General features: G+C 42.1%; 1 protein-coding gene across 1 annotated transcript in view; it reads right to left on the bottom strand.

The window, feature by feature from the left end:
• Itpr2 (inositol 1,4,5-trisphosphate receptor type 2) overlaps nt 1-13,802 on the bottom strand; it is a 391,594-nt gene that overhangs the window by 64,966 nt on the left and 312,826 nt on the right. The window contains 2 exon segments of the mRNA XM_038317812.2: nt 775-939; nt 5,590-5,765. Coding sequence (XP_038173740.1) covers nt 775-939; nt 5,590-5,765 — 341 coding nt within the window.

The following is a 13,802-nucleotide window of genomic DNA, read 5'->3' as shown; positions in this document are numbered from 1 at the left end:
TGAAAAACCTGTCTAAAGATTTAAATGCACACAGCTAAACTTAGCTGTGATGATATAAGTTAAATATAACTTAAAGGTAGTGACATAAGCTAACAGCGGTGACGTGACATAAGCTAACGATGGTGACATCAGCTAAAGGTGGTGGTGTAAGCCAATGATGGTGATGTAAGCTAAAGATGGTGACATAAGCTAATGATGATGACATCATAAACTCACAATGATGACATAAGCCAATGATGATGATGACATCATAAACTCACAATGATGACATAAGCTAAGAGGCTGTACTTTAAACAGCTTGTTCTTTGGCTAAGGTGGTTTTCTTCCTTTTCATTTTGTGTCCACGCCACTGGAATGATTAATGTAACATTTGATACCATAAACAAGATATGATTTTAGCACAAAGGACTATTCATCTTTATCTGTCCCCTATGAAGCTAGATAACCAGTGAATTAAGTAAATAATACTTGGATGAAAACCCAAAGCAGCTTGTCATATGACACCTGGGCCAAGAAAAGAGGCAACGAGGTTGTTTGCTTCTCAGCAAAGACTAGAACTCCGTCATCTTTGTACTTCCCCGAGAAAAGACTAAAAATGATAACCCAAGTTTCTAGGCAATTCCACAAATAACATAATCTGTGCCTTGAAAATAAAACCAACAACAACATTAACAACAACAGCAACAAAACTAATAAAAAGAAGCCAACCGGAAGACTAAGGTGTAAGAGGCAGCATCATGGCTCAGCAGCAATTGTCCCCAAGGCTGGACTCACCAGGAAGCTGTAGAAGAACTCGTGGACAAAGAGGCCGAGCATGCAAACCAAGACATATGCCACGTGGTAGAGAAAGGCCATGTCCAGGATGACCGCTCGATAACCTCGGGTGAACGTGCCTCGGTTTCCCACAAAGCTCACCAGGAACACGATTTTATTACACAGCTGAAGGACAGAGAAAGCGGGATTTTAGTGCTTCGAGGTCGTCTAGGAAGAAGACACTGAAAGATGAGCATTGCCAAGTCCGTGGCGGCCTTTCTCAGTGTCCTCCTGAGTGTTTTCAGGCAGTCTACAAATGCACATGTAACAACATACAGAATTAGCTCTCTTTGTAGCTCCAGGGACAAAGAATGACAGACCCTAGCTCTGCCATCAACACAGACGGAGTGTAAATCTGGCTTTTCCTTATTCTTGGACAACCTTGCCATGGGAAGCCTTGGTGGTTTCTAAAAACCTGCCATAAAGAGATCTTACCTTAGAAGACCCCTTAGGAGCCTAGCTGACATAACACAGGCTCAGAAATTACTATAATGACTATTCACGTGTTCCTTAGATACTTACGGCTCTCTATTTTAGCTGTCCATCCTCTGACCACGATCATCGCAAACCCTCCCACCCTCCTGTCACCAGCCTCAGCGGCTGAGCCACAGGAGTCTTCTCTGCTCTTCAGCCCCTATGTTCTCACTCAGCAGCGCTAAGACATGTTGGGGCCTTCAGAGCAAGTCTGATTGAAAGAAAACTGCCCAAATCCCCAGCATTGAATAAACAACAGAGGTCCCATGTCTGGCAATGAGCTGGGTGCACAGCAAGGCTGAGAATGAGTGTCTGGCAAAGCCATATCCAGCTGCTACTCTGTTGCTTTCGAGGGACCCTTTTCATAATCACACAACTTACCAACTTACCTTGGCTTGCCCACCCAGGTTTATCAATGTGATACAGAAAGGGGTTAAACAAAAATAAAAACTTTCTAGGATGGGTTAGAGAAAACATGCAGGAAAACTATTTCATAAAGCAGACACATTAGAGAGTAACAGACTGGACTGAATTCTCAAAATGATCAATAAATTTTAGTTACATAGCATAAAAGACAAGATGCATTTCTGTCTGAACAGGACTTGGTTGTGCTAACATGAAAGACAAAGAGACATGCTTTGCTTGTTTGCATGACCCTTGACCTATAGCTGGATACATAGACTTCTGCTCTCTAGAGCAGTGGTTCTCAACCTTCCTAATGCTGAGACCCTCTAATACAGTTCCCTATGTGGTGACCCCCAGCCCATAAAATTACTTTCATTGCTACTTCATAACTATAATTTTGGTACTATTATTGATTATACTGCAAATATCTGATATATGAGATATCAGCCGACCCCCAAAGGGGTCGTGACCCACAGGTTTAAAGCTGCTGCCCTAGAGACATCTGGAAGGGGACTGGGGTTGACGAGGGCAGTGTGGCTTCTCCATGTGCTCACAGAGCTCGGAGATAGAAACGGTCCTTGTGCTTAAGTGGTTTGTGTCAAGGACAAATGAGTGCAAGAACAGAGGGTAGCAAAGCAAAAGACAATCTGCTAATGTCTTAAAAGATAAAACTAAACCCACTGTCTCCAACAATATCACCATGTTCTCCTCAAGCATGGGATTCAACCTTTTCCTGAAAAATGAGATGATTTCCTACAATAATCTCCAGGTATGTGGTATTATACCTCAGACAGGATAAAATCTTAAGGCCACTATGTAAATCAAATTTACATACAGTTAAATATCACCCTGGAAATCTTTTAAACTTTCAGCAGAACAGTATATGACAAACACCGTTGTGGGAGCAGCATTGCGCTTGACAGTCAACATGGCTTCTGACAGGAAATCTGGCTGAAAGGCAGACAAGCTTCAAGCTTTAATGAACTCAATTTTATCACAATAAACTAGAAACTGAAAAATACTGAATAAAATAAAATAAAACCTTTTATTGTGTTTCCTTTCTCTTAAAAGAGACTCTTCATATTTGCTTCACATGAGGGGCAGAGTCTAGAGACCAATTACTGCATGAGCTATGATGCAGAAACATCATGGTGGCAATGCTAACTGAGTGATCTACATATCAGACACTTGGTAAATGATAGATGTTACCATCACTGCATCAATATAATCAATACTGCTCTTTTTGGGGGTCTTCCACACCAAAATTCTCAACTGATCTCAGCAGGCAGAAGACGGTAGACCAGTTGTCCACACCTTACTCCAACTAACAAGAAGGGTGAAATCAGAGATTGGTTGACTTATATCTGAAGTCTCAAATTCTGTTTCTTGTTGTGTCTAGACTGTCAGACTAATTTTTTTGGTTTTCTTATTCTGGTATCTATTATTTCAGCAGTGACAGACATACAATGCAAATGTCTATGTACAAATTAAATTAATTAGTATATTAATTTATATTATCAATAATATAGAGAATTAATACTAAGGTACACAAATATGAATCATGTTCTGATTTAATGTCTCATAAGTAAAGATGAATCAAGATATTGTGTAAGGCATTTATGTGAGGAGGGAAGTATACAGTAATTCACTAATGTAACTTTATTAATCTATGATAGCAAATTACAACAATAAATAATAAATATAAACTTCTCTATTAACATCTGCACTGGTATCAAATTATAGCAATGTCATTAAATTTGCCTCAAATCAGCAAGATTTTATTTTCTTTGGTCAAATGACCCCAGGTTGCTGGTAGTATCTAGCCAAATAACATGTTTTATGCTATTGGAATACTAGAAAATTCATGGAATTAGTAAGACAGACATGTCTACGTGCATAACACTTTCTCATAAATCAGTTCAATAAAAACTTGACTTTGGGAGAGAATATTTTATGGTATGATTCTCACCAAACCACATAGAACTTATCACTTTATAGTGTCCTACTAGAGACAGGAAAAGAACACTGGATATTTTTAGTTCACGCCCACACTGAACATTCAAATGTTTTTCCTTACCTCTGACTACATAGTCTTGGTCCAAAGATTTTTAAAAAACAGGTAGAAAGAAACAGAAAATGGCACATGAATTCTCTATGGCCAGCTTCACAGTCTACCTCTCGGGGTTCTATATGTCTATCGATGACGTAACAGGTACAGAAGAGAACATTTGCTCTTCTGGGCACAACTCTGCCTGGCTCTTCACTTTCAGAAACTTAGGTTTTTCTCGTTTAGTCAATGATCTGTTTATGAATAACATCTACTTCTTTAAATAACACAATTTCATGCTGAACACATTTTCTCGAGAAATGACATGAGCCAAACACAGAGGTGTAGACACATTTATCCTCATTCCTGAAGATTGTCTAGTTGTCATGTTTGGTGATACCACAACATCTGCTTATTTTCAAAGCAAAGACAAGGCAACATCATGAAATCACTTCTGAATGTTCCAAGGCCAAGGATGGCATGGAGGGAAATGGAGATGGGTGTGAGCTGGAAGGAGGGATGGCATGGGGCCATCGAGACAGGGAAGAACAAGGGCAGATAATTCAGAAACATGGAGATGCGGGTGAGCGAGGACTGGGTCCGTGCACTATTGTGATAGCTCAGCCCCTAAGAAACCCGGAGAAGGGCGTATTTGTTAACTTTCAAAACCTCTGCTCACAGGTTTTCCGTACGCTTTCCTTCACTGGTGATAGCTGAGAATTTGTTTTTAATATTCTGACAACTAGGAGCTGTGGAACTGTCCAGCTCCTGGAGAATTGTGATAAAAACCAAGGCCAAAAACACTGAAAACACAGAATTGACTACTGACTACATCGTCTTGGTAATTCTTAAAAGTTGGTTAACAAATTTATTTATTTTCAATAAATATTAGTCATTTGCCCATGCATTCACTCATTAGTTACTTATTCAAAAATATTCATAGACTCCCTTTGATGTCCCAGGAATGTGACTATCAATTACTATCCTCAGTAACTACATGAGGTAGTATAGGAGGTAATCCCAGCTAAGATACCAGAATATAGAACATTTCAGTTAGAAACTCAGTGAAAGTTACAGGCAGTGCTTTAGGTATTGATTATGTAGATACAATAATATTTATGTGATTTCTGACCGTTTGTTTTTCATCAATTTTATGATTTATCTTTTCTTCATATTCATTTACAGATATACCTTGCCTAAAGTTGGCAGAGTCTATTCAAAGTTTTATATTTTTTGTTTAAATTACATCTACAAATCTTTCATTAGCTTCTTGGCATGATACTTCCAGTTTGTTCATTCTATGCTTAAAACTATTATGTCAAAAGGCATTCACTTGCCCTAATATACGAAAGTTTTGGTGAAAAAAAATCTCCCCTGTGCCTTTCATAAGTTTATAGGTTTTTCTCATAGGAAAGGGGCCCAATTTGGGAACTTATTCTTTTGTCTAGCAGTCTTTTCTCCCCACTTCTAAGTTATTTGGGAAAAAGTACTCCTTAAATTCTACTGAACATAATTTAATCTTTCGGGATGATTTAGAACCCACTTTCAGGTGTTAACAGTGTCTGGGTCATTTTTTCAGTAATAGCAGGTATGGTACAGAGAGAACATTAACCATGATGAAATGGACAGCAGAACTGGGTCACCCTTCAAGTGCTGCTTAAATCAATGTGTTAGTCGTATTTTTGTTCTTTCTCTCCAAATTAAAGCGTGCACAAATGATACTCTAGTTAACATAGATTCCCATCAACCCTGAATTCACTGTATATGCATGAATAAAAGCATAGAGCTAACTATGTTTATACTTGGTACATCTGAATTCCCTAAGATATAAAGTCAAGCAATGTACTTACGTTAGCAGCACCAAGAAGTATTAGCGTTGGTCCCAGGCCGATGGTGTATATCGATCTGAGCATGATAGATACTAGAAATGGCCGGATACCCACAGGCTTGGAGAAGAAAAACAGCATGGATGTGCAGACAGCCACTGCTATCCAAAGGAGGACGGAGAAGAAGGGGGAAAGTGTACCTGGAAAAGGCAGAGCGGTTACTTGTCACCAAGAACACACAGAGAGAACACTGAAATCTTGGCTTCTGTGCTTTATATACAAACAAAGCTGTGGTGCAGTGAATCTCAGAACAATGTTCTACCACAAGGAAACATGTTAGGGCACAGTCTTCTTCATTACATTTCCAGAAGTCTTGTGCATTGACTTCAGGCTAGTCAACTGTTGTGGGGAAATACTTTTGTAATTTTTGTGTCTGCTTAAGGTGCCTTCTGATTGGTTTAATAAAGAGCTGAATGGCCAACAGCTAGGCAGGAGAGGAAAGGAGAGATTGCCAGGAAGAGAGAGGAACTCTGGGAAGAATAGAAGTGGAGACGACAGCAAGAGGCAGAACAAGTCAGACATACAGAATGGGAGAGAAATAAAAGCCAAGTGGCAGAATTTAGATTAATAGAAGCAGGTTAATTTGAGTTATAAGTGCTGGTTGGGAACAAGCCCAAGACAAAGGCCAAGCTTTCATAAGAATAGTAGGTCTCACTGTCATTACTAGGGAGTTGGCAGTCCCGACAAGACAGTCGGACTATAGTCAACATTCTTCACATCAAGTCTGAGACTCCTTCACTTTCTCTCCTTTGGGAATCATTTGTGAAATGCTTTTGATAAATGTTCTTCACTTAGGAACCTCAAGTCAAAACTGATGGTTAATGAACCTGGGAAATCGGGTGTAGTATTTCATTAACTCATCATTTTCCTTGTCATATTAGTATCAACTTATCATATTACAAATTCCTCAAAGGAATCCAGTTCAGGCTGGCAAGATGGCTCAGCAGATGAAGGGCATTCCTTGCTGCCAAGCTCAATGACATGACTTTGATCCCTAGAACGTACACAGAGGAGGAAGAGAATCAGCTCCTACAGGTTTACCTCTGAGCTCCATGCACAGATATACACATATACAATAGAGATAGATAGAGAGAGAGATGATGGTGATGATGATAGATGATAGATAGATAGATAGATAGATAGATAGATAGATAGATAGATAGACAGAGATAGAGAGACTATATATATATACATATATATACATATATATATATATATAGAGAGAGAGAGAGAGAGATGGCAAATGTAAAAAATAAAAATAAAAAGAACCCAATTTGTATAACACTTAGATTTTATAAAATAGAGATATGCTTTCAGTGTTAAAACCCACATGCATGCATCTACATATCAGTAAGCTTTAAGTATTAAAGCACATGTACATGTATCTACATATGAGTCAACTTTATGTGTTAAAACACATGGGTCTGCATATGAGTGTAGGAATATGACTGTATAGACCTGCAGACCGACTCAAGTTCCAAAATATATTAGGTTATTTAATCATCAAAAAATGAAAGCTTCTGGAGCTGGGCAGACAGCCAAGCCAGGAAAGCCTTCCTCATGAGCACGAGAATCCAGATTTGATCTCCAACACCCCAGTAATAAAGCTAATCATGTTGGAATCCTTGTGCTAGGGTGGCAGATCATGGACCGTGCTGGCCAACCAGTCTATCTGAATGGGTAGTTCTGGTCTGTTGAGGGACCTCATCTCAAAATACGAGATGAATGATGTCATAAGAAATAATACCTGAGGTTGACCTGTCTTCCATATGTATTCACACATGCACACATATTCACCTATATACACATATGATGTGGGAGGTCCTTCTGTACATGTGTTGCTCTGGTTAATGAATAAAGCTGCTGTGGCCTATGGCAGGGCAGAATATACCAGGCTGGGAGAGAGAGAGAGAGAGAGAGAGAGAGAGAGAGAGGGAGAGAGAGAGAGAGAGAGAGAGAGAGAGAGAGAGAGAGAGAGAAGGCAGAGTCAGAGAGACACCAGAGTCATAAAGACACCTTGTAGCTGCCGAATGAGATGATCGCACCAGAACCTTACCCAGTAAGCCACAGCCTTGTGGCGATACACAAAATAACAGAAATGTGTTATTTTAAGATATAAAAGCTAGCTAATAAGAAGCCTGAGCTAATAGGCCGAGCAGTGTTGTAAGTAATATAGTTTCTGTGCAGTCTATTTGGGTCTGGGTGGCCAGGAAATGAATGAGCGGTATCTGCCTACACAATATACCTATGTACAATAACATGTGTGTGTGCATGCATATACACACACACAGAGGCAGGCATGCACATGCACAGAAGCAAAAGAAAAATTTAAATAAACTGTTATACACCAAGTTCCTTGGAAATTTTTTTTTACAAAGGAGGTTTAAGTTTTTTCCCTTGAAAAAGAAGTGCAGTTCTATGGTGTGTGAACGGGTGAGCATACTCGAAGACACCCCTTCTCCAGGGTGGCGTGTGCTGCATCTACAGAAGCAACTTTAGGCACCGCATTATTGGCTTGGCTGATGGGGACCAGGATCTCAGGGGGAACACAACAAACTGGAGATTTCTCCCCAACTTTCTGTGCCAAATACTCCATAATGGTTATTCTTCCAGCCACATCTTATGACCCAAACACTGAGTTCTGATGCAGAACACCTCAAGTGATTTCATGAGCAAAGCGTCGGCAATAGCGTCGAAATCCTACAGGGAACCATACGTGCGCTTTAATGGATTTTGTGTTCATCGAGGATCAATGCATCTAAAAATCACAAAGATTTTGTCAAGAATTTGTAACTACCCATGGACAACATTAATTTAGATGCACTTCAGTCCTGACTCTGTGTCATGCTACTTATTGTGGTTCAGGTATGGTGTGACTGTTCTCCCAAGGGCTCCAGACTTCAAGCAAGGCCCTTGGGAAATATTATTACAGCAATGGAATCTTTAAGAGGTGGTACCTGCAGAAGGGAGCCTAGATCACAGAGTTCCTTTAGGAGGGTTTGACACTGCCAGGGCAGGCACCAGACACTCCCTTGGGAGTAGGCTGCAAAGCGTAGCTCTCCTGTTCACAAGACCCCTCCTCCACACAGGCACACCCCAGTCTGTGTCTCCATCAGGTTGTGATGTAACCAAGGAGAGTCCCCACCTGGACTGGACAGATGATGATACCCGACCATGGGCTTCCAGTTTCCAAAACAGGGAACTAAGTAAACATTTGCCTTATGAAATACCCAGAATCTGGAATTTTATTATAGCAATAATTTTGTTGCTATAACAGCTTCCAAATAAACAGTGATTAAAAGAAGGCTATGGAGCTGAAGAGCTGGTCCAGTAGTTAAGAACACTGGCTGCTCTTCCAGAGGACCAGGGTTCAATTCCCAGTAATCCCACAGTGGCTTATAACTGTCTGTAACTCTAGTCCTAGTGGATACAACACCCTCTTCTAGCCTCCAATTGCACTACGTATGTCCATGGTACATGGACATACATGTAAAAATACACACACACACACACACAAAATCGAGATAGAAATTTAAATGATTTTTTTAAAGACTTGGAAAAGAAAGCTCATCGTCCTCATCATCAAAATGGATAGCCTACTTACGTTTATTTTGATATTGGCTTATACATGCTCTGCCTTGCAAAAGCAAACCCAGCCACCATCTCCCTGGACTCGACAGCTCTCCTGAAGCAGTACAGGAAGAGAGCCTTTACCATCCCAGGTGTGTCGACTCTCAGGACTCCATTAAGAGACAAACTATAAGGATGCGGGGGCCCCAGCCTGTCACAGTGTGACTTGCAGCAATAAACCAATACTTGTTTATCAAGTAGACAAAATATTCTCAGGGAGTTCATACTGAGCAAGCAACTAAATATTTATTAATCCCCAGGTGGTGCGGCTGCATCTGGCTTTCTTCATTGGTTCTGGACATGAAAAGTCAGGGCCTCAGGCTTGTGTGGCAGTCACTCTGCTGACTGAGCCATTTCCTCAGTCCCCAGTTTTTTATTTTCTTTTTTCTTTTCTTTTATGTATGTTTGGCATATATGTGTACAAGCGTGTGTGTGTGTGTATGTGTGTGTGTGTGTGTGTGTGTGTGTGTTCATGCAGATGCCCACAGAGGCCAGGAAGATATGCCAGATCCCTATGGGGTGGAGTTAAGGGCATTTGTGTGCCACCCTGAGTGTATACTAAGACCCAAACTCTGCTCAGATAACAGAGCAAAGCATATTTTTAATTGTTAAGATGTCTCCCCAGAATCCCCTAGCTTTGCTTTTAAGCATGCATTATAATTAACATCTTCAGGGAACTTTTGACAATCTGCCCATCATGGAACTCCCAGGCTAATTCATAAATAAAGTCTGCTATGATATTCTGGAAAGCTAAGATGTGGCACAAATGCTCATACTGTCACCAGTGCCAGACGATTTACCCACACCTTTACTCTGCCCCAGACGTCTGTGGCCTGCAGGGATCTCCCTTTGCTATGTGAGAAGGTACAGCCATGCGCCTAAGACCAGGTGTTTCATCCATTCTTAAGTAGCTTGTGGGCTGTCTGGTCTTGCACCCATCCTACCGCTCAGTACATCTGTGTGGAATGTGAACACAGATGAACAGTTATTCAATGTGGTTACTGATGATGGTGTCTGTGGTCGTCTGAGAAGCACCAGGTTAGTTCCGACCCAAGGAAAAGGAAGATTGCTGTTGGTTCAAGGCTGACCTGCACTACACAGTGAATTCTATCTAGGCCAACCTGGCCTACCCAGTAAGAGGGACCCTGTCTCTCAAGCAAATAACCCAAACTAAAGCAATACAGAGCATGATAGCCTATCCTTACCAAGTGGAAACTCTTTCTCTTAATGTCTTGCAATGAATTTTCCATAATAAGCCTATATTATATTGAGTGGGGATGTATTATAGGAATTCCTCTATACTCCCCAATATCTCTAAATAAGAGTTTGGTCCTTTGTAAAAGAGAATTCTGACAGTCAAACTAGACTTCAACTCCACTCTAGTCTTGGAGCGCTGCCGCAGAATCATTTGTTCATGGCTTTCCGTCCCACACAGCTGCTTCTCAGTCCTCAGCCTTCTGCATGCCTGGGCTTCCTGTGCAGGCTCATTAGACTCCTGCTTCCTACACCCAGGTCCAAAGAAACTCGCCATCCATCCATAAACACATTGGTGGCCCTTCCTCTTGTGTCTTTTTCATTTCCTGGTCCTTTAACTACAACATGAGATCCTTGAGGGCAGAACAGCTTAACTAATCTTAGTATCTCCTAGCCTAGCATGGTGCCTAGGACACAGATAAATGCTTGTGAAACGGAGTAAATCTAAATCTCCTCAAAGAATCTTTTCTTCCTTAGCAAAACTGTTGGTGGGGGAGAAGAATCACACTCAAAATGTGAAAAATAAGCCCACCCTCTAGATTTAAAAATGCTATCTATCTCAGGATAACAAAGCTGTCCACTGACTAGTCTTCCAGAACAGGTCATCTGGCAGGGCTGGAGAAGGCCCTAGCATCAACAGATTCCACACAGGTCTGGAAGGCTCCATCTTCAGCCGAGATGGATGGTGCCTCGGGGTGCTCATCTGAGAGGCAACATCTCCCGTGGATCCCTTTGTGCCATCATCCCAACTGTAGGACATTGTTCTCTAAACTAATGTTGTAACCCACACGTAAACAAGACAGTGGAGCACAAGACACTTCCAAGAGCCTGGGTGACACCACCATTCTCTGCTCCTGGAGGAAGAACAGTCCATGCCTCTGCTGGCCCCTTTCCACGAGGGCTCTGTGACTCTAATGTGACTTGTAATAGGGTGGGGAAGGCTGGCCCAGATTTTCCAGGTGATTTCATGGCTGCCTTTCCTGCCTCCAAATGATGCCCGCTAGGATTGGACAGAACCCTTGATTCTAGTTTTTAAATTTCATTTCAGAGCCCCTTAACACTTAAGCAATAGCTGCAAAAATAGTGGAGAAGCCATCCCGCAGGCCCTTCATCTAGATCCAAATACCCATGTGTTGCATGACAACATCTGTGACCGACAACGTCACAATCCTGTCATCTCCTCCATCCCTGTCTGTTCACTGGGACAGTTCTGCATCTTTGTCTTTGCTGAGCTTGGTAGCCTTGTGGAGCCCAGACCAATTACTCTGTAGAACACCTCTCATCTGGGTTTTCTAAGTTTTCTTCCATTTCTTCACCTCTATCCCATGCCACCTTGTCCTTCGAGGCACATGGTGTGACTATGTCTCACTCACGGTTATTTAGTGGCTTCTGTGTTCCACAGGTACTCCTGTCCCCTCTGTAACTGGTTAAGCAGGTCATGGGCAGATAGTTAAAATGTGGTATGTTTGTGTTTTTCTTTAAAGTCACCCCCCTCCCTTTTTTAGCATCCGTTGAGTACTACAACTGACCGAATGGTGACAAGCAATTTATATCATTCCTAAACTTGCTTCCCCGGTACACTAGCGCAAAGGATGTTCTCTCCTTCCCATTCCTGCAGACCCAGCTCTGAGCTATGTCTTATAGTGCAGTGCTGCTGATACTTCCCCAGGACACTGGCGTAAAGGATGCTCTCTCCTTCCTGTTCCTGCAGACCCTAGGTCAGTTCTGTCCTATGTCTTACAACGCATTGTTACTGATAATTATTTTTTTCTCAACCATTTCTCAGGTATGTCTGCTGGGAGACCTTTCTAGTTGGAACCTACCATTTTGTATGTCCCCATCATTTTGAGGCACTTCCTAGAAGAACTTGAATTTTTGTGCCATCCAGCCTTAGACAGTTTCAGTGCAAGCCTGGAGAGCAGTGGCTCAGCCTGAATGAGAAGATCTAGCATTGAGAACTGTCTCTAGCACAAAGCAGCTTCCTTCCCTGGACAACCTTACAGTTGCGTGCATCTACAGAATGGTGTGTTCCCTCAGCCTTCCTGGTTACATGTAGCATGTGGCTGAGGTAGAGATTGCGTGAACCTCCATCAAGACTTTAACCCAAGAAGCAGTCATGTGACTTCTGTTCATCGTGGGGTTCTATGCTATCCCCTAGTCTCATGCTCTGCTTTCCCTCTAAGCAGCATCCCGTCCTCTAATATCCTAAGACTGAGAGTCCATCTTGCTACTACTATTGACTCAGAAACCCTTCCAAGAGTGGTGTTTGCATCTGTACCCAGTCACTAGGCTCCACGAAGCCTGGGGCGCTGTGCTCTCCAGTCTTGTGTCTGTTAGATCTGCTTCTTTTAGAGGCTGAAGGTCTCCTCTGGATTTTCCTTGCTTTCTGGGTCAGTTTCCAGATCTTTACTGGGACTATGTTGTGTATCCTCATAGGTCTGAGTGCAGGTGACATGAATTTATATGGCGGACTTCTCTCCAGAGTTGTGTCCCTCTGTATTAAAATCTCATTACCAGAGAAGCCCAGACCCATGGGAGAGAAAGGTGTTCCCATTTCTATTTGCATGGTGGATGAACACGTTTTGCTATTTTTCTCCTTCTATTATTGTAGATGAACCCATGCTCGCTGCCTTTCTCATGCTAGCATGGTGGATGAACATACGCTTGCTGCCTTCCTCTTGCTATGCAGTCAAACACCTGCTCTACCGTCTGAGGTCCCTATCTCTGATGTGTTCCAAAACACCGCAAACTCTACTTATGCTGCTCAAACTGCAGCCAAGATGAAGACATTGATGCCCGTGGGACCTGACAGAAACTGGAAATCAGGGAGTTGTTCTTGGGCTCCCATCTCTTTTCTTTGCCTCCAGTTCATCTGAAATTTGCTTAGATATCTGTTGCTGCTATGGTGCTATACCTCATGCCTCCCCTAGGAGGGCGGTGGTAGTGTTTGCCTGGTAACAGCTACTCCTTGTCAAGCAGTCTAGCCTACGGCCTCACAAGCAGATGTGCTCTGGGGTCACTTGGAGGTTATTTGCTGATTTCTCTCACCTTTGTCTCCTACCCACTCTAATATCCCACACCTGTAACAGATTTCTCCAAAGCAATCTACCAAACCTGAAAGCCCCACCTGGTTTCTATGGAATATCCCACTTCACGTTGCATTTTCCCCATCTTTGCCTTTGTAAAGCTCGTGCATGACTGCCTTAATACCATCAGCTTGACAGTCAATATCCATCACTGTCCGTCAGCACAGCCTGTCTTGTGCTGTGCGTATGTCTAAGACTAAGATTATG

This window comes from Arvicola amphibius, chromosome 2, assembly GCF_903992535.2.
Source record: "Arvicola amphibius chromosome 2, mArvAmp1.2, whole genome shotgun sequence".
In the NCBI taxonomy this organism is placed as follows: domain Eukaryota; kingdom Metazoa; phylum Chordata; class Mammalia; order Rodentia; family Cricetidae; genus Arvicola; species Arvicola amphibius.
The sequence above is the reverse complement of the archived record's forward strand: the minus strand, read 5'-3'. Positions and strand labels throughout refer to the sequence as shown.